The sequence below is a fragment of the Schistocerca gregaria genome, chromosome 1 (assembly GCF_023897955.1).
Source record: "Schistocerca gregaria isolate iqSchGreg1 chromosome 1, iqSchGreg1.2, whole genome shotgun sequence".
NCBI classification, from domain to species: domain Eukaryota; kingdom Metazoa; phylum Arthropoda; class Insecta; order Orthoptera; family Acrididae; genus Schistocerca; species Schistocerca gregaria.
In genome coordinates this window covers 1,059,675,654-1,059,697,510 of record NC_064920.1, presented here as the reverse complement: position 1 = coordinate 1,059,697,510, position 21,857 = coordinate 1,059,675,654, and the positions used below count along the sequence as shown (strand labels likewise).

The window sequence follows — 21,857 nt, the reverse complement described above, 5'->3', positions numbered from 1 at the left end:
TTTAATATAGGTCATTAATGTACAACACGCAAAGTGAGATTACAACAGACTTCTCTGCGGTACATCTGAAGTTACTTTTACACCTTACAATGACTCATCATTCGAGATAACATGCTGTGTCCTCCCTTCCAAAATATCCTCCGTTCAGTCACAAATTTCACTTCATATCCCACATGACTGTGCTTTTGAAAATAAGTATAGATGTGGTACTGAGTCAAATGCTTTTCGGAAATCAAGAAACGCAGCATCTATCTGACTGCCTTGAACTAAAGCTTTCATTATTTTGGGTGAGAAAAGTGAGAGTTGGGTTTCACATGATCGATATTTTCGGAATCCATACTGATTGGCGTTGAAGAGGTCACACTGTTCAATATGCCTTTTTGTCTTTGAGGTTTGAATATGTTCTAAGATTCTATAGCAAATCGATGTCAATTATATTGGACAGTAGATTTGTAGGTCACTTCTACTATTTGCGTTGATGTGTGTGACCATGGTTTTTTCTAAGAACTGGGCATGACTTTTTCTTTGAGGGATCTACGATAGGGAAGGGGCAATTGCAAAATCAGTACAGATTCTGATAGGGGCTCCTCAGGCCCTACAGCTTTGTTCGATTTTAACAATTTCTTCTGTTGCTCAACACCACTGATACTAATAATGACTTCAGTCTTCTTTCCAATTGAATGAGGGGTAAACTGGGGCTATTCTCCTGGGTTTTCCTCTGTAAAGGAGCATTTTAAAATGGAGTTCCGCATTTCAGCTTTTGTTTTGCTGCTCTCAATTTCAGTTCTTGTCTCTGTCGCTAAGGACTGGATATTAACCTTGATGCCACTAACAGTCTTTAGAAACTGCCAGAATTTCTTTGGGTTTTGTGAAAGACCTTTTGACAATAACCTGCAACGGTGTCACTGAAGGTTTCTCACATTCCTCTCTTGACAGACAAACGCATTTCTTTTGGTACCTATTTATCTATAGTGCTGCACTTTGTTTTGCACCTATAAGGTAATATTCTGTGTTTCTTTAGAAGTTTCTTTACAGTGACTGTACATCAAGGAAGATCCCTCCTATTCTGAACTGTTCCAGTGAGTACATATCTGGCCAGCACATGGTCAACTGTTTCTCTACATGCTTCTGCCTTGTGCGAAAGTTTCAAGTTAAACAGTGAGATATGACACTACTGACTTTTTATCTAGTTTCATGAGCATATATATCTTTCTACGTGTTTTAGTTGTCTTATGTACTTTGGTAATCATGGTCGCTGATATTAGTTTCGATGTGGACCTCCTCAAAGAGGTCATGTCTGTTTCTGTTATTTGCCATTACATCCAATATATTTTCGTCATGAGTGGGGTTCCTAAATTCCACTGACAATTACAGTATGAATGGGGAACTTACGTACAAGTGAACTGGGGTTTTCTCTAACGTTTTGGGTTACATCAGGAGATGAGTCTGGTGGGCGATAAGGATTCAGTTATCATTTTATGTCCACCCCTGATACTGAGCCTTGCCCAACCATTCTCACTTGCAGCTTCAAATTCTACCTTGCTGGATTTGAGTTTCTTGTCTACTGCTATTCCATCTCTATTTCCTATTTCCCCATCCTTTTAATATGCACTCAGATTTTCCCCAAAAATCTTACTGTTATCAATTTCAGGTTCAATCAGCTTTGTATGCCTAGTATTATGTGAATTTCACTGCTTTTCAGCAGCGCTTCAAACTCTACCGCTTTACTGTGAATGCTTTGGCAGTTAACCATTAGGATTTTAATACTTCCACCTGTGCAGGGTATTTCTTTCGCACTTACTCTGATTCTTCTGGGTTCCCTAGAGCTATCATTATCTGGTTAGTATGGAGAGACGCCTAATCTGAAAAAATAACGTTTTGTGCACACCAAACACAGTCAGCTACCTGATTAGTTGTCTTTGACATGTAGTGCTCACCTGAGTGATTCTCAAACCTACGGCACAAGTCCAGGAAGTCCCTGCCTAGCTTGTCACAGAACCCTCGAAGTCTCTGGGTCAGTCCTTATTCTCAACTCAGAACCAAAGGTCGCGATCACTACTGGGGACAATGGTTCTGCTTTGCTGAAACTCCACATACACATCTAGTCTTCTCAACCTTCTCTGCCAGTCGCTGGGATGACCCAAGTATGACCTTGGAGCCCAGACAGCAGGCATCATTTGTTCCAACGTTTGATACCATCCGCAATTGGTTGCACCCTGTCCTCTCAACAGTGGCTGTAACAGGCTCTTCAGTTCGTTGAATGAGGCCCCCACGCATAAGCAAGCACTGATATACCTGGTGTCCTTTCCTGTGCCTTGCTGCCATTTTCGCAAGGGGCAACATCATTCTCTATAGGGTTGATCTACCAACAATGAATAGGTCTTTACCTATTGCATTTGCTTCCTCTTAATGCCAGACAAAAAACAGGTTTCCCCAGAATAGTAGAAGTGTGCCCCACTGTTTCCGTTTCAGTGAAAGACAACACCTCAAGCTTGTTGCTTAGGAAGATCCGTAGAACACACTCAGTCCTCCCTGGGCCCTGTCCAGACTGTACAGAACGCCTCGTTCCACCACTGACACGTCACTTACAGTCAAGTAGATGAATAGCGACAGATCCCGTACTTTCTGAAGAGGAGACAGGATCCGCAGGAAACGATAGTACATGAGGTACATCTCGGACCAGTGTCACTGGTACACATCTGTCAGGAACTCTTTCGACATACCGATTCGCAGGAGCTGCCAGTCGTTTGACAGTAGTCAAGTCTTTTTCTAGCTGCTTTCTAACGTCAACCAACTCATCCCGGGATCGAGAACATATCAGATTTGCAGAATTTATTGCGAGTATAGATGCAGTTTCAGAATCGCTGTCTGACAGCTCTGTTCACATGTCCATCTCATCATATTCGTACTGTACCTCGCTGTCTGAAGCAAGCCCTCTGTAAGGAAATTCTCGTTTAGAGGTTCCTCTAGCCACATCAGTAGCTGCTCATCTGACACGACGCCTTTCTTATAAAATTTTATTATTTCCCCATCTGATAGCACTTGTCACATTCTCGAAGTACGTAACTGCATTATTCAGTAAGCAAAACACAATAAGAATACTTACTGTCCTCACAAAAGACGTAATTAACGCATAATATGTCCAGTACAAAAATTAACCAATTGCACATTACTATCACACAGAGAAGCACGGCGTGTTGCAGGAATGCACAATGCTTTGTAAATAACACTCACCTGAGAAAAATCGAACAACACGCACTTCTTCAAAAAAGTCAGATTCTAGGAGGTTTTACCTTAAAGCTGACCGACTAAAGACGGGTGGATGCCGACAGAGATGTCAAGAAAGATTCGTTAGATCAACACTTCAGAGTCTTTCAAATATATTAAATATTTCAGTAAAATCACCAATGTTCTATTTTTTCTCTAGTGCAGATGATCGTGGGTTAAGTTGAAGGTTTGATTTTAAGTAACCATGTTTTAGTACTCATAGTCTTATTGAAACTTGTATGTACTTGTTTCCCTCCAACATTGTAACTGGCCTTCCTAGCCAATTCTATGAAGACTTACCTTACAGTTTTACATGAACTGTGAACAGATATAGGAATAGCGAAATTCCTTCACTTACGAGTAATGCTAATGATTGGAATCAGAAAAGAAATTTAGCTATTCCACTCACAATTTTCATTTCTGTGTGAAACGTAGAGAGGACTTCCACATAAATTGTGATCTACAAAGCTACTTTGCAATTGTTGTTTCATATATCATTCAACATCTTATTTCATCTTTCGTTGGAAGTATTTATGCGACTGACATTAAGGACATCGCTCGCAACAATCTTATCTGTAAGTGTCATTGTTTCTGGTGGCAGCAACTAAAATATTCTCAATCTAATTTCCTTCCTTCACCTTAGGGTCCTTTCCATATACTGCATCAGGATGCATATTACACTTATCATCACTATCGTTTTAACTGCATTCCTCTCACCACAAAAATCAAATAAAGTATAACTTGGTTAGAACGCAACAGGGACCAGCGATGATTCGTTTTGTTTTCAAAATTCGAATATTTACCAAAGATGTTAGAATTTTGAAATGTAACTTCTATGATTCTTGGTGGTGGGAAGGCAAAGGAACACGTCGAAGTGTTATTGGTGTTAACAGTTGATGTTTGGTACTTTTGTTGTATATAGTGTTGCAGGTGCGCAGAGTTGTGAGTGCTAGATTGTGTAGTTAGAAGAAGTGCACTTGCTGTAAAAATGGCAAAGCTGATTGATGTGTTTAGATATAGTAAAAGCCCTTTGCGAAGAAGACAGCTTCCCCTGATGGTCGACGAAAGTTTGACGGTATTATTGTTTATTTTTTTGCCTGATTAATGTAAGGGTGGACATCTAGGATTATATATTCAGTTACGTCAACGTTGTGTTTTTCTTAGTTTCTAATTGTAGGGCAGATGTTAGTGACGCCCCATTTTCGACAATTTTTTTTTCGTCGTACGTTACATGTTAATTTAATAACAAGACTTCGTTTTATATTCATACTTTCGACCCATCAAATGCAAGCGTTGTAAGTGCAAATTGAGAACTGATCGTCTCGTCGGGCCAAGCAGATTTGAAAAAGTAGAGTATGAATGGTAATCTAATCAGGACAGTGATTGCTGTTCAGCTAGATATAGAACTGATGATTTTGTGTCAGGGAAAAAAATGTCAAAGTTGCGGTAACGTTTTTCTACTAGTTTGTTCGTAACATGTCAGGGTACTGGAACTACCGCTGGTTGTTACTGTAAAGCATAACGAACACCACTTGATGTAGCCTATATCTACGTAGTCAGGTTACCAGTAAATATAGTTTGTATTTGTATACGAGGAAGGAGTAGATTAAACCGTAGTACATAGTTTGTCATTGCTGAATGTGTTTATAATTTTTAAAAAAAGTTCGTCTATAATGTGGGAGTGAGATATTGTGTTGTTGCTGTAGCCTATATCAGTTTTTTTACTAGCTTGCATACACAGATAGTGTTAAATGCTACTACTGCGGTTGAAGACAAACGCTATTTCTCAGCTTTATATAAATATTATATGATCCTAATGTGGGTTATGCAGATTTATTGTGTGGAAAGTGATCTAATAATGTAAAGCACAATCTCATTACAAAGCGAGTGGTTTACATTTTCAAAAGCACTGACATGTAGCAGGAATTTTTTTTCTGTTGTACCCAAACCACCACTACTTTGTAGAGATTTCATTTCAATTGCTTTAACGTAGGCTATTGTGTTCTGCACACCATATGTGCAGTTATGACCATTGCATGTGCGAGTAGTGTGAAATCGACAGCAGGCTTGCCCCACCCCAGTTTCAGAACATTCTCTTCACTCGTCTTTTTATGTTTGTTTGTTTCACATTTACATACACAACAGTATTAGCAATTCATGGAAAATCTGCAGTAATGTAACAAGTGACCTGATGTGACAGCATTTCTTCATAGAGGGCAGGAGTTATGACTGGATTGTAATCTCAGAGTAAATGGCTGTCGCACACACACAAATTGTCTCTGAGCATTTGACATTTACTTTGTCTACAGTATAGTATTGGGCCCCTCCCCCCTGGAGGCAGACTGATATGAAGTATAGCGAAAGGAGACCATAATTTTGTTGTGAGTTGGTGAAGCTATTCAAAAGACATTTATATTAGGCCTAGATTACAGACAAATCTTTGGCAACTGTTTTGATACATTTTATTTACTTATATTGCACATAAACATGAAAACCTGAAGGGGGTCCAATGCTAGACATTTATTTTTATTAGATTCAACTTGTGTCAATGACCCCTTTCTTTGATCATCTCTCAGTACATGGAAATGTTTGCAAAGAAAAATGTGAAAATGTCAACAATAAAATGTGAGGAGCAACAATTAAAATAATAGTAAAGTATATATGGCTATTATATAAAATTGTTATAGGCAATTAAATATACCTGAAGTACACCGGTAGAGAATCAAAGCAGTTTTCCAGGAGGTTGCCATCAACTTCGTCATGAGCAGTTTTTCAGTGGATGTTCTCAAGTTTACAGGATTGTTTTTGTGCATTGAACAGTGATATCATCATTGACTGCATTTTATTTATTTATTTTTACAGTAACAGTTATTGTGATAGACTGATCTGTAGTGGAACTTGAAATGTATGCTAGGTTATACAGTGATGGTTGCAAGTAGTGAGACCAATTAATGTGTTGTGGAAGTAATGTATTCTTATATATTGCTGCTTCTGTAGCAAAAATAGTGGAAAATCCAGTAAGTAATAACAACAGTAAAAAAAAAAAAAGGACAGATTACAATACACCACATTGTGCAATAGACAGGCACATAGAATGAAAGAAAAGTGGGAGCTGTGAAAACAGTCCTTCAGTAAGCTGTGAAAACAGTCCTTCAGATGTGGGAGGTGGTTTCTATTTGATAGCGCATAACTAATGGTCTACTTTCAGTGTGTCTGTCAACTGTTCAACACTTCTCTGAGTTGAGTAGCAGTGCATCAGTTAGGTGCTCTCATTTTTTGCTAATATGTATCATCACACGTGAAACTCCTATTTTCCCATTTGAGTCTCGTATTTTAAGTCCTTAATAGTAGTTTCCCTGCTCAAAAGTCCATCATATTTCCCCAGGGGGCTGTGATATTCTAATTGAAATGTAACATTATTATGAATATGGTAGTTGCTACTAACCATATCGCAGAGAAACTGAGTCGCAAATAGGCCCAGCAGAAAGACTGTCACAAAATGAGCTTTTGGCCAACAAGGCCTTTGTCAAAAACAGATGGCACACACACGACTATAGCCTCTGGCAGCTAGAAGCTGCAGTCGTGTGTGTGAGTTGCGACTCAGCATCTCTGCTATGTCTTTTCGTAATAGTGTTACATTCCATCCTATACTATCGATTGTCTTACTGAAATGTGTAACACTGTATCATGTCAGTTGTCTTATTGGTTACACAATTGTGATGAGTATTTTCATTATTGACAACACCACTGATCAAAGATCAGACATCATGTTCTTCACTACTTTAACTTTAATTTCTTGTGGAAGCCATTGAAAATTTATGGGTTATGCTTTAAATTTTGAACAGTTAATAAGTGTGTGCTCCCCATAAAAAGATCAACCTTCTGTCTTGAGAAAACAAGAGTTATACCTGGACTCTTACAGATCTTGTAGTGCTCTGCAGTGGTAGCTTAAAAAAGCGGAATGGGGATTATCTGATACTTCTCTTTGTCTTTGATGAGGAAACATACAATAAACATTGTAAACACCATGTTGATGACCGCAACAATACTCCACCTATAAAGATGCCACACAGGCAAACTAAACCAAAAACATCACCAGACTGCATCACAGATCACATCAAAACAACACCTACAAACACGCCACTCTCACAAACTAAATTCTGTGCCATCGTGATGTCACACACTACAACAGCCTTACGTCACGGGTCAAAGCCGACGGGTGGGATCGGTCGCTTCGGTCGACTCTTAATACTCTATACAATCCAAAACCCACAATACTTAGTGTTACTGTGAAGGTGTGATGACAGATTGTGATAGAGTGTTAGTTGACATTAAATAATTAAAAGAAGAATGAATATTGTTTGTACTTTGAACCACATTATGCAAAACATCAAATGTTTCTTCTCCCCCTCCCCAAGACATATTCAGCACTTATGTGCCATCTTTAGTAGGTCATCTGGACGTACCGATACCAGATGTTGGTTCATCCCATGACATAATGATGTTGCGACATGTGCCCTCTTTCATGCGCAAACAGGAACAGTATAGCCTGGTGTATAGATTAGGTTGAAAGGTGACAATTTGATTGAGAGTGGGCAAACTGAATGAATGTCCGTACAAAGTCTTAGTTGTGATGAACTCTTGATCTGATCTGTAGTGTAACCCAAGGCCTGGGTAGTGTTGAAAGTTGGAAGTTTGGCTGTTAGTTGGTGAAGCTGTATCAAAGGTTTCAGATAATCTAAGTTTGCTTTACATCTCCACATTATGTTTAACAAGATGGCTTGTTACACGTACTTTTTTCTGTGCGGACGTCACAATTTTTGCCATTTTGTTTGACCTATTCTTATTCACATTTTACTTACTTACTTTTTAGCAATTCATTATCTTATTTCCTTGATTTGCAACAGAAAAAGAGCAGAAAAAAGGAAATAGATGACACACTTGAAATCGTATTGTGCAAGTGAAATTGAGTACAAAATTTAGTGAATCTGATTTTAATTGGATTTTATTCCTGTTTCAGTTTGACATGTTTTATCTACATTCACATCAATCTATTTTACCATGGGCAATAATAAGTTTAAGCTGCCCTTAATTATGCTCTCTGTCCTATTAATGCTGCCAATTCAATTCCTCATTGAAGTTTTCCCTTTCCTATCTAGCATTTTTTTGCATCCAATTAAATTGTTTCCAGTGTATATATAATTGCTACAGGGCCGTATTTAGTTCATGGTCCAATGCAGTGGCTGAGTGTGACTGATTAGCTTCCTACTTGCTTTGTATCTCCAACATCTCGTAATACAGTGAAGAGACAAAGAAACTCGTATAATGTCTGAAGTAGTAGTGGAGGGAACTGACATGATGAATCCTGTAGGGCTGTCCATAAATTTGAGTTCTCCTCGAACAGCACATTTGCAAGGCATTCCAGATATGCTCAATAACGTTTGTGTCTGAGGAATTGATTGGCCAGCGGAAGTGTTTAAACTCAGGAAAGTGTTCCTGGAGCCACTCTGTAGCAATTCTGAACGTGTGGGGTGTCGCATTGTCCTGCTGGAATTGCCCAAGTCCGTCGGAATGCACAATGGACATGAATGGGTGCAGGTGATCAGACAGGATGCTTACGTATGTGTCACCTGTGAGAGTCGTATCTAGACATATCAGAGGTCCCATATCACACCAACTGCACAGGCCCCACACCATTACACAGCCTCCACCAGCTTGAACAGTCCCCTGCTGACATGCAGGGTCCATGGATTCTTGAGGTTGTCTCCATTCCCTTACACGTTCATCCACTCTATACAATTTGAAAGACTCGTAGGACCAGGCAACATGTCTCCAGTCATCGACAGTCCAATGTTGGTGTTGACGGACCCAGGCGAGGCTACCTTGGAGATGCTGTGTCCCATCGCTCATATGCCAACATTCAAACTCACTTAAATATTGATAATTTGCCATTATAGCACCAGACATTTGTTGTCTTATGTAAGCATTGCCGACCACAGTGCCGTATTCTGCCTGTTGACATATCTCTGTATTTGAATACACATGCCTATACTAGTTTCTTTGGCACTCTGTGTATTTCCTCCTGCTTCATCCTGCCCTTCTTCAGCCTTAGCACCCCCGCCTCTGTAGTGCCTATGTCAGCAGCTTTTGCATAACAGTACCTTTAAAGAAATATTTTAAAAAATTCTTTGTAAAATCTGACAGAAATTCCAGAGAGATAAGGCAAGTTGTGTAGTCCAGACTGTGTGCCAGATACATTTATTTCCGAGTCTGCTGACACAATAGCTCAATACTTAGCAGTGATATACAGCTGCTATCTCCTTATCTAAAGACAGGAAAGTTGTACAGGTCACACTAGTACTTAGGAAAGAAAAGAGGAGTCAACTATTGGATTACTGACATCAATTTGTCGTAGGGTTTTGGAACGTATACCGTGTCCGAACATTATGAATTACCTTGAAGAAAATGGTCTGTTGACACATAGTTAGCATGGATTCAGAAAATATTGTTATTATGAAGCACGAGCAGCTCTTTATTTGCACAAAAAAATTGAATGCTGTTGATAGTGGCTTCCAAATTAATTCCATAGATCTGGGCAAGGTTTTTGACACAGCTCCCCACAACCAATTTCTAATAGAATTGCATGCCTGTGGAATGTTGTCTCAGTCGTTTGACTGGATTCGTGATTTCCTGTCAGAAAGGTCACAGTTCATAATAACTGACAGAAAGCCATAGAGTAAAACAGAAGTGATATCTAGTGTTCACAAGGATGTGTTGTAGGTGCTTTACTGTTCCTGATCCATCTAAACGATTTAGGAGACAATCCGAACAGCTTATTTAGATTGTTTGCCAGTGATGCTATCACTTACTGTCTAGTAAAGGCATTAGAAAAACCAGTTGCAAAATGACTTGGACATGATATCTTTATTGTGGGAAAAGTGGCAGTTGACTAGAAGTAAGGAAAAGTTTGTGATCATCCAATTCAGTGTTAAAGGAAATCCACTAAATTTCAGTTGCTTAATAAATCACACAAATCTAGTCAACGGAGTACCTTGGAATTATAATTGCAAACAATTTTAAATTGGAATGATCACATTGATAATGTTGTGGTAAGTAAACCTACAACTGTATTTTATTGGCGGAACACTTGAAACACTAACAGGTCCACTAAAGAATTTGTGTATGATACACTTGTCTGTCATCTGATAGACTATTTCTGTATATTATGGGTTCCTTACCATATGGGGTTGATGGAGGACATAAAGAATTCTGCGTGACAGGTTTAAGTATGAGAAGATCTTTTAATGAAATTTCATTCACCAACTTTGTCATCTGAATGCAGAAATATTTTACTGTCGCCAACCTACATAGGAAGAAATGATCATCATAATAAAGTATCTCAGACAGGCTCTTTAGTGTGAATTGCAGAGCTGTGCTGTAGAAAAGGAAAGGCAACCACTCTATAGCTGACTGATTTGTGAAACATAGAAACTAGCAGCAGAAAACTATTTATACTAGCTTTAAAGCATTAGCTCTTTCTCTACTGGAAGTACACACTCCCCCATGCACAGCCACAAAGACTCTCAAATACATGTACCTGTGGCCATGGTGTGAATTGTTTGATATATGATCTGGCAATGCAGGAATTTTTCAGGCAGCTGCATTCTTTTACTTCTCATTCATTGCAGAGAATTTCTGCATTTTATGTACATTTGTATGGGCATAGTTCCTATCAATTCAGGCAGGCTAGGAAAAAATTTTACCGTCATAGTCTCAGATGTTAAAATGAATGACTAAGTAAGGACCATGTATTTTGTTCGCTTTTCTCCAAAAAACAAAAAAAAAATTTATTCCAAGATACAGCCCTCCACATTTGATACTGTGCATGCCATTCTGAAGATGTGAATTTTGGAAAAAAATTTTAAAATGCTGTATCTTTGGAACAGCTCTAGAATTTTTTAAAGTTGTTGCTTTATGGTTACAAATTAATCCTCCATTTGGACTTATCTGTTAAAGTTCTTATACTGCAGAATCTGTAATTTTTTTATAATTAATGCAATTTTTGCCATACATAAAATCTGTTTTATTGCCACATTTTTACATAACAGGCTCATAAACATCAAAACCTAGCCTTATTTAACATAATTTTAGTTTTGAAAGATGAGTAAGGGACTCATTTTTCAAGCATTTTAAATGGCTCCAAAATGATACCTTTGTAATTCTTGAGGGAGAATTATAGACCAGTTCTCAGCAAAATCACATTGAAGCACTAAACACAGTTCTTTAGCCCTTTCACAACCTTTCACTTCTGCAACAGTTTTCTTAATTAGTTTATTTTCCTCCCATGTCACATATGTAATTTCTGCAGAGTTATCTGCTACGTCTTCCAGGCCAAGTGTCTGTAAAGATAGTCCTCCATTTCCATAGCAGTCACCACATTCTTGAAACAAACAAGTCTCTCGCTTTACATCACAGACTACTGATGGCTTTACACACCCAACCAAGGTGTCATATGTCACATGGTCCAGTAAGTTCTTCAAAGTTACCATGCAAAGTTCTTAATTTCTGCAGTACATACATAAACAGACATCTCTAGGTGGTTGTGGAACTACCCACTTAGGTCATAGTGCATAAAATTTTGATTTTCCAGTATTTGAACTTCTCTTGTTGCTCTTTTTGCAAAAGTTTCTTTAATACTGTGAGTCATGTACCTCTTCACTTTCACAACTTTTTGATCTTCAACTGTTACAGTTGTTGTGTCTTTATTGTTGGCACCCTGGTGAGAACAGTCCCATTTATCTTCCAGATAAAATGACTGCACTATTTAACTTGAGCAGCTTCTACAGAATGACCATAAAAGGGATCTGGTCTACATCTACATACATACTCCGCAATCCACCACACGGTGCATGGCAGAGGGTACCTCGTACCACAACTAGCATCTTCTCTCCCTGTTCCACTCCCAAACAGAACGAGGGAAAAATGACTGTCTATATGCCTCTGTACAAGCCCTAATCTCTCTTATCTTATCTTTGTGGTCTTTCCGCGAAATGTAAGTTGGCGGCAGTAAAATTGTACTGCAGTCAGCCTCAAATGCTGGTTCTCTAAATTTCCTCAGTAGCGTTTCACGAAAAAAATGCCTCCTTTCCTCCAGAGACCCCCACCCGAGTTCCTGAAGCATTTCCGTAACACTCGTGTGATGATCAAACGTACCAGCAACAAATCTAGCAGCCCGCCTCCGAATTGCTTCTATGTCCTCCCTCAAACCGACCTGATAGGGATCCCAAATGCTCGAGCAGTACTCAAGAATAGGTCGTATTAGTGTTTTATAAGCGGTCTCCTTTACAGATGAACCACATCTTCCCAAAATTCTACCAATGAACTGAAGTCGACTATCCGCCTTCCCCACAACTGCCATTACATGCTTGTCCCACTTCATATCGCTCTGCAATGTTACGCCCAAATATTTAATCGACATGACGGTGTCAAGCGTTACACTACTAATGTAGTATTCAAGCATTACGGGATTCTTTTTCCTATTCATCTGCATTAATTTACATTTATCTATATTTAGAGTTAGCTGCCATTCTTTACACCAATCACAAATTCTGTCCAAGTCATCTTGTATCCTCCTACAGTCACTCAACGACGACACCTTCCCGTACACAACAGCATCATCAGCAAAAAGCCGCACATTGCTATCCCCCCTATCCAAAAGATCATGCAAGTTGCGTTTCACTGGAGGGATGCTTTCTAAAGCCGTGCTGATGCATGGACAGCAATTTCTCTGTCTCAAGGAAATTCATTATATTCGAACTGAGAATATGTTCGAGAATCCTGCAACAAACCGATGTTAAGGACATTGGTCTGTAATTTTGAGGATCTGTCCTTCTACCCTTCTTATTTACAGGCGTCACCTGCGATTTTTTCCAGTCGCACGGGACTTTAGGTTGGGCAAGAGATTCGCTATAAGTGCAATCTAAGTAAGGAGCCAATGCAGTAGAGTACTCTCTGTAAAACCGAATTGGAATCCCATCAGGACCTGGCGATTTATTTATTTTCAACCCATTCAGCTGCTTCACATCCCCAGGGATGTCTTATCACTATGTCCTCCATACGGGAATCTGTACAAGACTCAAACGGCGGTATGTTTGTACGATCCTCCTGCATGAAAGATTTCTCAAAAGCTAAATTTAAAATTTCAGCTTTCGTTTTGCTGTTTTCTGTTGCCAGGCCAGACTGATCAGTGAGTGACTGGATGGAAGCCTTCGACCCACTTAACGATTTTACGTAAGACCAGAATTTCCATGTGTTTTCAGCAAGATATTTTGCTAAGGTATGACGGTGGTAGTGTTTGTATGCTTCACGCCTCACTCTTTTTACAGCATCACGAATCTCTACTAACTTTTGCCTGTCCTTATTCTCCCGATCTTTCTTGTACCGCGAGTGCAACTGTCTTTGCTTCCTGAGCATTGCTTGAATTGCGCTGTTAAATCACGGTGGGTCTTTTCCGTCCGTAACCCACTTTTTCGGCACATGCTTCTCCAATGCGTGATTTACAATGTGTTTAAAATTTGCCCATAATTCTTCCACGTCCATCGTACTGGAAGTAAATGAATGGCCCATTTTCTACCGAAGATGGAATTTCTACTTTGAAGAGTGTGGTCAGTTTTGCTGTAGCGTATTCATCCATAGCTTTAGTAATTTCTCTGCACTTCCTTAACGCATAGAGCCTATGACTTGCATTCACTGACCATGGTTTCTTACCAGGACTGATTCAGGTTATTTAATTCTTCCTCTCTTGATGCAAAATCTGCATTATCCGCACCAAGGGAGGCTTCACCTTGTTCAGATACTATTATTGTTGTTGTTCTGTGAAAACATTTTAAACACAAAAAGTCGTTACTGGAAACATCTCCATTTTGAAACAGAGTCTTCAAATGAGAACACTTATTCCTACCCTGAACAGGGTCTGTTTTTGTCTTATGTGTCACTCTTTTATGAACATTCAAATAGTCAGCACACTTCACTCTCCTGTGGCCTCAGTCAGAATGCATTTCAAACAGTTCTTTTCAGAAAACACACTGAAGCTGTGTCAACTGGAAAATTCCTCACGAAAGCACAGAATTCACTGAATGGTCTCAGATTTCTTACAAGCCTCTTCAGTAAACAATTAGCACTAAACAACTGCAATACAGAAACCTGCAATGAACAACCACGACAAAGAAACTGACAAGAAACTACAACAGAGTGTGAGAAATATATGCAGCAATGAAAGTGAAAAGAAATAACTGCAACAAAGACAATAGAAATAAACTTTGTAACAAAGAAGTTAGTAAGAAACAACTTCAGTGAAGACATACATTATCCTTGAAAGCTAAAAAAAAAAGATTTTTTATAAATAAAGCATGTCCAACTTAAATGTGGAAGCTCTCCTTTACAGAGGATACAGTACTATATGGTACTAATCAACAGAAAAAAATGTAACTTTTCTGGATTGGCATTTTTGGGAAAAAAATTTTTTTCTTCTGTAAACTACAAAAAAAAAATTCAAAATATGATAGTAAAAGAACTTTGACAGATATGTCCAAATGGAGGATAGCGTTGTAATCAGAAAGCAATTATCTTTCAAATAAATAAATAAATAAAACTCTAACAAATTTTCTAGAACTGTTACAAAGATACAGCATTTAACCCTTACCAGCCCAACTTTTATTTACTCTTGGGAAAAAATATTTTTTCGCGTATTTCCCTACATAATGATTGGAATAATATATATTTATAAGAAATTTTGTTATTTTTCTGTTTTTGGAGGGAAATTAAGGATGACTCCATATGGAATCATTGGGCAGGATTTGTTTCCTTCAGTCAGGTGGTTGGGATGTCACAGTGCTTGGTAATGGAACTTGATGAATATTTCAGTTACACAATTTGAGGCAGTGTACTAAAGAAAAATTAGTACATACAATAATGCAACTTGCATTTCAGGACAATTTTATGTTTTTTACATTATGATTTTACTTTACATGAAAATTTAAGAAAGAGTTCCTGTCTTTGGTAAAGCAAAGAGATTTATTACATTTGATGCATTTTGTTCGAGAATAAGCTGTAATGCACAATTTACATCTGTTTGTTTTCTACATTCTGTGGCCAGTGTCCAATGTTGTTATACCTTACATCATCAACTGGGCTGGGAACCAATGGGGCTCATTTCTTCACAACTGTAGTCGATGGTCTGTCATCTGATGGCCGTCCTCGTCTTCTTACCAAAATGTCTCCTGCTTTTAGTTGTCCATGAGCTACAGCAGACTGAAAAATCAACAGAGACATGTGTTTGGTAATTCCTCTTTGTCTGCAATGTCGGCGGTATAGGAGCCATGCATTCACAACACACATGTCAAGGAGGTGGAATATGATCCTTAGATAAAATCTTTTCACACCAATATTACTCCTATACAAAGCAACCAGCATGTCGTGCAGATCAACTCCTCCCATCGAACAGTTATATTCTCTAACAATGGCCTTGGAACATCAATATATTTCGTTCTCCCACGGACCACCATTTCACTGTTTCTATTGGACTTACTCCTTTGTATGATGATGCAAGAATGACAGACTTGTTATCATACCACTTCAGCGCTTTGATGTTCCTTTCCGTTTCAGTTCGATAATCGTATGATCCTCGTCCCTGCTTTTTCAGCTCACTGTCTGCTTTTAGATTGCAGCCTTGAAGTCTTGTGGGTCTAACAGTTCCAACAGCCAAAATGCCATAGTTTTTCAGGGCAGAAATAAGATTGTAAGAGGTGAACCAATTGTCTGTAAACACTTTAAAATTTTTATATTTTGGCAGTCCTTCCACAAGCCTTATCACAATATCACCACTTATACCAAGACCAGTATCATTATGTACAGTTCCTTTCTCTCGGTATATTTCAAAATCGTACACAATTCCACTAGACCCAGCACAGGCAAAAACTTTTATGCCCTACTTGTGTGTTTGCTTTTTACATACTGTTTCAGGGGTGAATGACCTTTGAAAGGAATGATTGATTCATCCTCTGAACGATATTCCTCAGGTTCAATAATTGAAAAACCTTGTTTGATTTTGTCAGCAAATGGTCTCACCTTGAACAGCTTGTCATAATCAGGGTCCTCTCTTTGTTTCATTTTAGTGTTGTTATTCACATGTAAATAATTTCTTAGCTTATCAAACCTTTTTCTAGGCATTGAGTCAGTTATTGGAGAAAATCTTATAGCCTCTGCCCAGTACATTCTGTAACTAGGCATTTTCACAACACCTGCTAGGATGTTTATCCCCATATACTTATCTATTTCACGAACATTTGTATCTAAAGATGCACCTGTTTTCTTTGTGCAGTATAGATTAGATTGCTCGACTAAGTTCCGGATAATGTCATCACTACACATTGTTCTGAAATACTGCAAAGGTGTCAGTTCATCTCCTGGAGAGTCAGAAAAAACTGCATTACATGATGTGTCCACTTCTTCGATGTCCTTCATTCTCCACCAAAGATTCCAGTGTGTATCACACTGAATTTTCTGAGCTGAATGACTTGGTGAAGGTTTGGCTCAGCAAGTAAGGGAACATCATCTTCATCATTGGATTGAAGGTCCAGAATTTCAACTATGTCAAGGTCAATTCCTTGAAGAAACTGTATATCCAGTGTAGTAGGGTCCTGCTGCCAAGCATTTTCAATCTTTTCCTCCACATCAGACGTATTAAGTTCCAAATCAGATAAATCACCTTCGAGAAGCAGCAATATTTCTTCTTCTGATAATGATTTATAATTGCGAATCATCTGGTAAACAAACCAGGAATTTTTTACAAAAAAAAAAAAAAACCACACACACACACACAAAACTGGTAAATTATATCAATAAAAATGTTAACGTATTAATATTAGTTAGTATAATAAAGCTTCAAAAGAAAGTTGAAAATATTATTTACACATTGTGGTAAACTTTAGTCGAAGTTATTGCATGTTTGTTACTTCCAGGCAGAAAATTACCGTAACTAGCATTATTTTCAAAGTGTTTACTAGTTAATTTACACTTTCAACAATAATTTATTAGTGCAACTTTTATATTAGTTTGCTTCCTTTACTTTGATATAATATTTTGAAAGTCCAGCTGGGTGCACTGTACCGTAGCCACAATGCAATAATACTCTTGTCAAGGCATTGTAGCCTGGTGCTCTCTGTTTTAGCGAATTCACGGTAGCCAACCTAAGAACAATGAACTTTAGAAAGCCCTGCACACTTGTTTATAATCTTTGGAAAATAGTTTGGCCTTGGGAAAAAGTTAAATATGATGATGCCATATGGCATCACTGGGCTGGAAAGGGTTAAAAAAAAATTCTGAAATTTACGTATTAAAAATGGTGTTCGTAGAGTCTGTGGGTTCCTGTAGCCATATCCTAGTTCATGAACCATGGGTAACATATGAGTGGCCAAGTAAGTGGTCCCGGCAGTCGGGATACCAGTTACTCTGGAATAAGGCTGGGCATCTCGGACACATTCTGAGTCGTGTTCACCTTATTGTGCTCATACGGCAAAGACTACCAAATCCATCGGTTAGTCCCTCAACCGTTAGGGGTAAAACTCAATGGGACTCGGGGCAGGTAAGGCTAGCAACCTGCTTCCCTGGTACTTTAAATATGATGCTGGCAACAATCAGAGCAAAATGCCTCGGACCTTTGGAGGTGACGGAGTCCCACCTCTAACTGACAAACCAGGGACTCCTAAGATACGACTTGGCAAACAAATGGTAATGAGATGGGGAGCTATTAATATCAATGGGGGCTACTCTGGGAAGAAGGTAGAGCTGGCAGAGGCTGCAAGTAAGATGGGGCTGGATGTTTTAGCTGTTAGTGACATTCGGGTAAGGGGGTGAGAAAGAAGAGGAAGTGGGAGAATACAAGGTCTACTAGTCAGGAGTCAAAGCAGGAATAGCTCTATGGGGTGTAGGGCTTTACATCAGGGAAGAAATGGAACCCAGCGTAGTTGCAATAAGGTATGTAAACGAACAACTGATGTGGATAGATTTGACAGTGTCTAGCAAGAAAATTAGGATTGTGTCAGTATATTCGCATTGTGAAGGGACAGATCAAGATAAGATGGATAGTTTTTATGAGGCACTCAGTGATGTAGTTGTTAGAGTAAAGGACAAGGACAGTGTTCTGCTCATGGGTGATTTTAATGCCAGGATTGGAAATCGAACAGAAGGGTATGAAAAGGTTATGGGTAAATTTGGAGAGGATATGGAGGCCAACAGGAACGGGAAACAACTCTTGGATTTCTGTTCCAGTATGGGCTTAGTAATCACAAAATCCTTTTTTAAACATAAGAACATTCACCGGTATACTTGGGAAGGCAGGGGAACCAGATCTGTCATTGACTATATAATAACAGATCAGGAATTCGGGAAGGCTGTGAGGGACACACGGTGTATTCAGGGGATTCTTTGATGACACTGATCATTATTTAATCTGCAGCGAAATTGGTATTGTGAGGCCGAAAGTGCAGGAGGTCAGGTCCATATGTAGGAGGATAAGAGTGGAGAAACTTCAGGATAAGGAAATCAGGCTCAAGTACATAACAATGGGCTCAAGTACATAACAATGATCTCAGAAAGGTACCAGTTAGTTGAATGTAGTCAAGTACAGTCATTGGAAAAGGAATGGACAAGGTACAGGGACACAGTACTAGAAGTGCCTAAAGAATGTCTTGGAACAGTAGTGTGTAAAGGAAGGATGAAGCAAACAGCTTGGTGGAATGGCACAGTCAAGGCAGCCTGTAAAAGGAAAAAGAAGGCATATCAAAAATGGCTACATACTAGACCTCAGGTAAACAGAGAAAGTTATGTTGAAGATAGAAACAAAGCCAAACAGATAATTACAGCATCCAAGAAGAAATCTTGGGAAGACTTTGGAAACAGGTTGGAGACTTTGGGTCAAGCTGCTGGAAAACCATTTTGGAGTGTAATTAGCAGTCTTCGAAAGGGAGGTAAGAAGGAAATGACAAGTATTTTGGACAGGTCAGGAAAACTGCTGGTGAATCCTGTGGATGTTTTGGGCAGATGGAGGGAATATTTTGAAGAGTTGCTCAATGTAGGTGAAAATACGATCAGTATGTTTCAGATTTCGATGTACAATGGGATAGGAATGACGATGGAAATAGCATCACATTTGAGGAAGTGGTGAAAATGGTCAATAGATTGCAGTGCAATAAAGCAGCTGGGGTGGATGAAATTAAGTCGGAACTCATCAAATACAGTGGAATGTCAGGTCTTAAATGGCTACACAGGATAATTGAAATGGCCTGGGAGTCGGGACAGCTTCCATCAGACTGGACAAAAGCAGTAATCACACCAAATCCTTAAACATGGAAACAGAAAAGATTGTAACAACTACTGAGGTATCTCTTTAATCAGCGTTGTGGGTAAAATCTTCTCAGGTATTGTTGAAAGGAAAGTGCGAGTATTAGTTGAGGACCAATTAGATGAAAATCAGTGTGGGTTTAGGCCTCTTAGAGGTTGTCAGGACCAGATATTTAGCTTACGGCAAATAATGGAGAAGTGTTATGAATGGTACACGGAATTGAATCTATGCTTTATAGATCTAGAAAAGGCATATGACCGGGTTCCTAGGAGGATGTTATTGTCTGTTCTATGAGATTATGGAATAGGAGGCAAACTTTTGCAAGCAATTAAAGGTCTTTACATGGATAGTCAGGCAGCAGTTAGAGTTGACAGTAAATTGAGTTCATGGTTCAGAGTAGTTTCAGGGGTAAGACAAGGGTGCAACCTGTCTCCACTGTTGTTCATATTATTCATGTATTATATATTGAAAACAATATGGCTGGGTGAGGTTAAGATAGGTGAACACAAAATAAGCAGTCTTGCATATGCGGATGACTTAGTTGTGATGGCAAATTCGATTGAAAGTTTGCAAAATAATATGTCGGAGCTAGATCAGAAATGTAAGGACTATGGTATGAAGATTAGCATTTCCAAAATGAAAGTAATGTCTGTGGGAAAGAGATATAAACGGATTGAGTGCCAAATAGGAGGAACAAAGTTAGAACAGGTGGACAGTTTCAAGTACTTAGGATGCATATTCTGACAGGATGGCAACATAGTGAAAGAACTGGAAGTGAGGTGTAGCATAGCTAATGCAGTGAGTGCTCAGCTACAATCTCTTCTGCAAGAAGGAAATCAGTACCAAGACTAAGTTATCTGTGCACCGTTCAATCTTTCGACCAACTTTGTTGTATGGGAGCGAAAGCTGAGTGGATTCAGGTTACCTTATCAATAAGGTTGAGGTTACGGATATGAAAGTAGCTAGGATGATTGCAGGTACTAGTAGATGGGAACAATGGCTGGAGGGTGTCCACCATGAGGAAATCAAAGAAAAACTGGGAATGAACTCTGTAGATATAGCAGTCAGGGCAAATAGGCTTAGATGGTGGGTCATGTTACACGCATGGGAGAAGCAAGGTTATCCAAGAGACTCATGGGTTCAGCAGTAGAGGGTAGGAGGAGTCAGGGCACACCAAGGATAAGGTACCTGGATTCGGTTAAGAATGATTTTGAAGTAATAGGCTTAACATCAGAAGAGGCACCAATGTTAGCACGGAATAGGGGATCATGGAGGAATTTTTTAAAGGGAACTATGCTCCAGACTGAACGCTGAAAGGCATAATCAGTCTTAAATGATGATGATGATGATGACGACGACTCTCATCTTTGGAGGCCTGTATTTCGGGGCAGGAATTTTTTCCTAGAAAACAAAAAAATAAGTGTTTCTTATTTACTTCTGAATTTTAACATATGCTAAATTCAATAACATCCAAGACTATGGAGGTAACTCCACTGCTTCAGGTTGTACGGATTATGCCTATAATAGCAAATGTGAAATGCATATTGTGTAAGGACAGCTCTTTTCCTCTGCGTCCCCCTTCCCCAACACTTCCCAAGAAAAAGAACAATGCAAACAGAACTCGCATTCAAACAGATAGATGTATCAATTCAGTACCAGTTTGAAGCAAAACAAAACATGTAATGGATACTGACTAGTAGCAAGTGTACTCAGAACCATTTTCTGAGAAATCTCACAACTATTTCGTCATTCGTCTCAGAACTGCCATGAGTTTCCACCTAGGTTATCTCCTCTTGGTTGACGTCTATTTCAGTATTTTTATGAGACGTCTTGTTCTTTAATATGTTGAGATAGTTTCTTTGGAAATAATTTTTCATTCCAGACGTTTTCATGGGTGCCATACTTGCATCAGAATGTTGCTCTTTGAAACCCTTCACTGTAAACATACTTAATGTTTTGCTATTGTGCTTATTTCAGATGGTGATGGATTTGAATGGCATAGGACTGATTTTTGATAACAGTCCTGTTAGAGGAAAGGCATTGGAAGAATTTGTTGCAAAGTACCATTTTCTTTCGCCTAAAGACATACCAGGTGCATTTACAGTCCACTGCAAGGATTTGTTACATATCATAAATCAGATTGTACCATGTGTAGGATGTCGCAGAAGGTAAGCTTTGCTTAATTTTTTGC

General features: G+C 38.9%; 1 protein-coding gene across 2 annotated transcripts in view; it reads left to right on the top strand.

Annotated features, from left to right (window-relative positions):
• The first annotated feature begins 4,082 nt into the window (after positions 1–4,082).
• The window catches only part of LOC126281218 (gametogenetin-binding protein 2-like), a 131,305-nt gene continuing 113,530 nt past the window's right edge, over positions 4,083–21,857 (top strand). For both annotated transcript variants that reach the window (XM_049979979.1, XM_049979970.1), the window contains exons 1-2: positions 4,083–4,342; positions 21,644–21,834. In XM_049979979.1, coding sequence (XP_049835936.1) covers positions 4,256–4,342; positions 21,644–21,834 — 278 coding nt within the window. In that variant the 5' untranslated portion in view covers positions 4,083–4,255. The remainder of the gene's footprint in view (positions 4,343–21,643; positions 21,835–21,857) is intronic.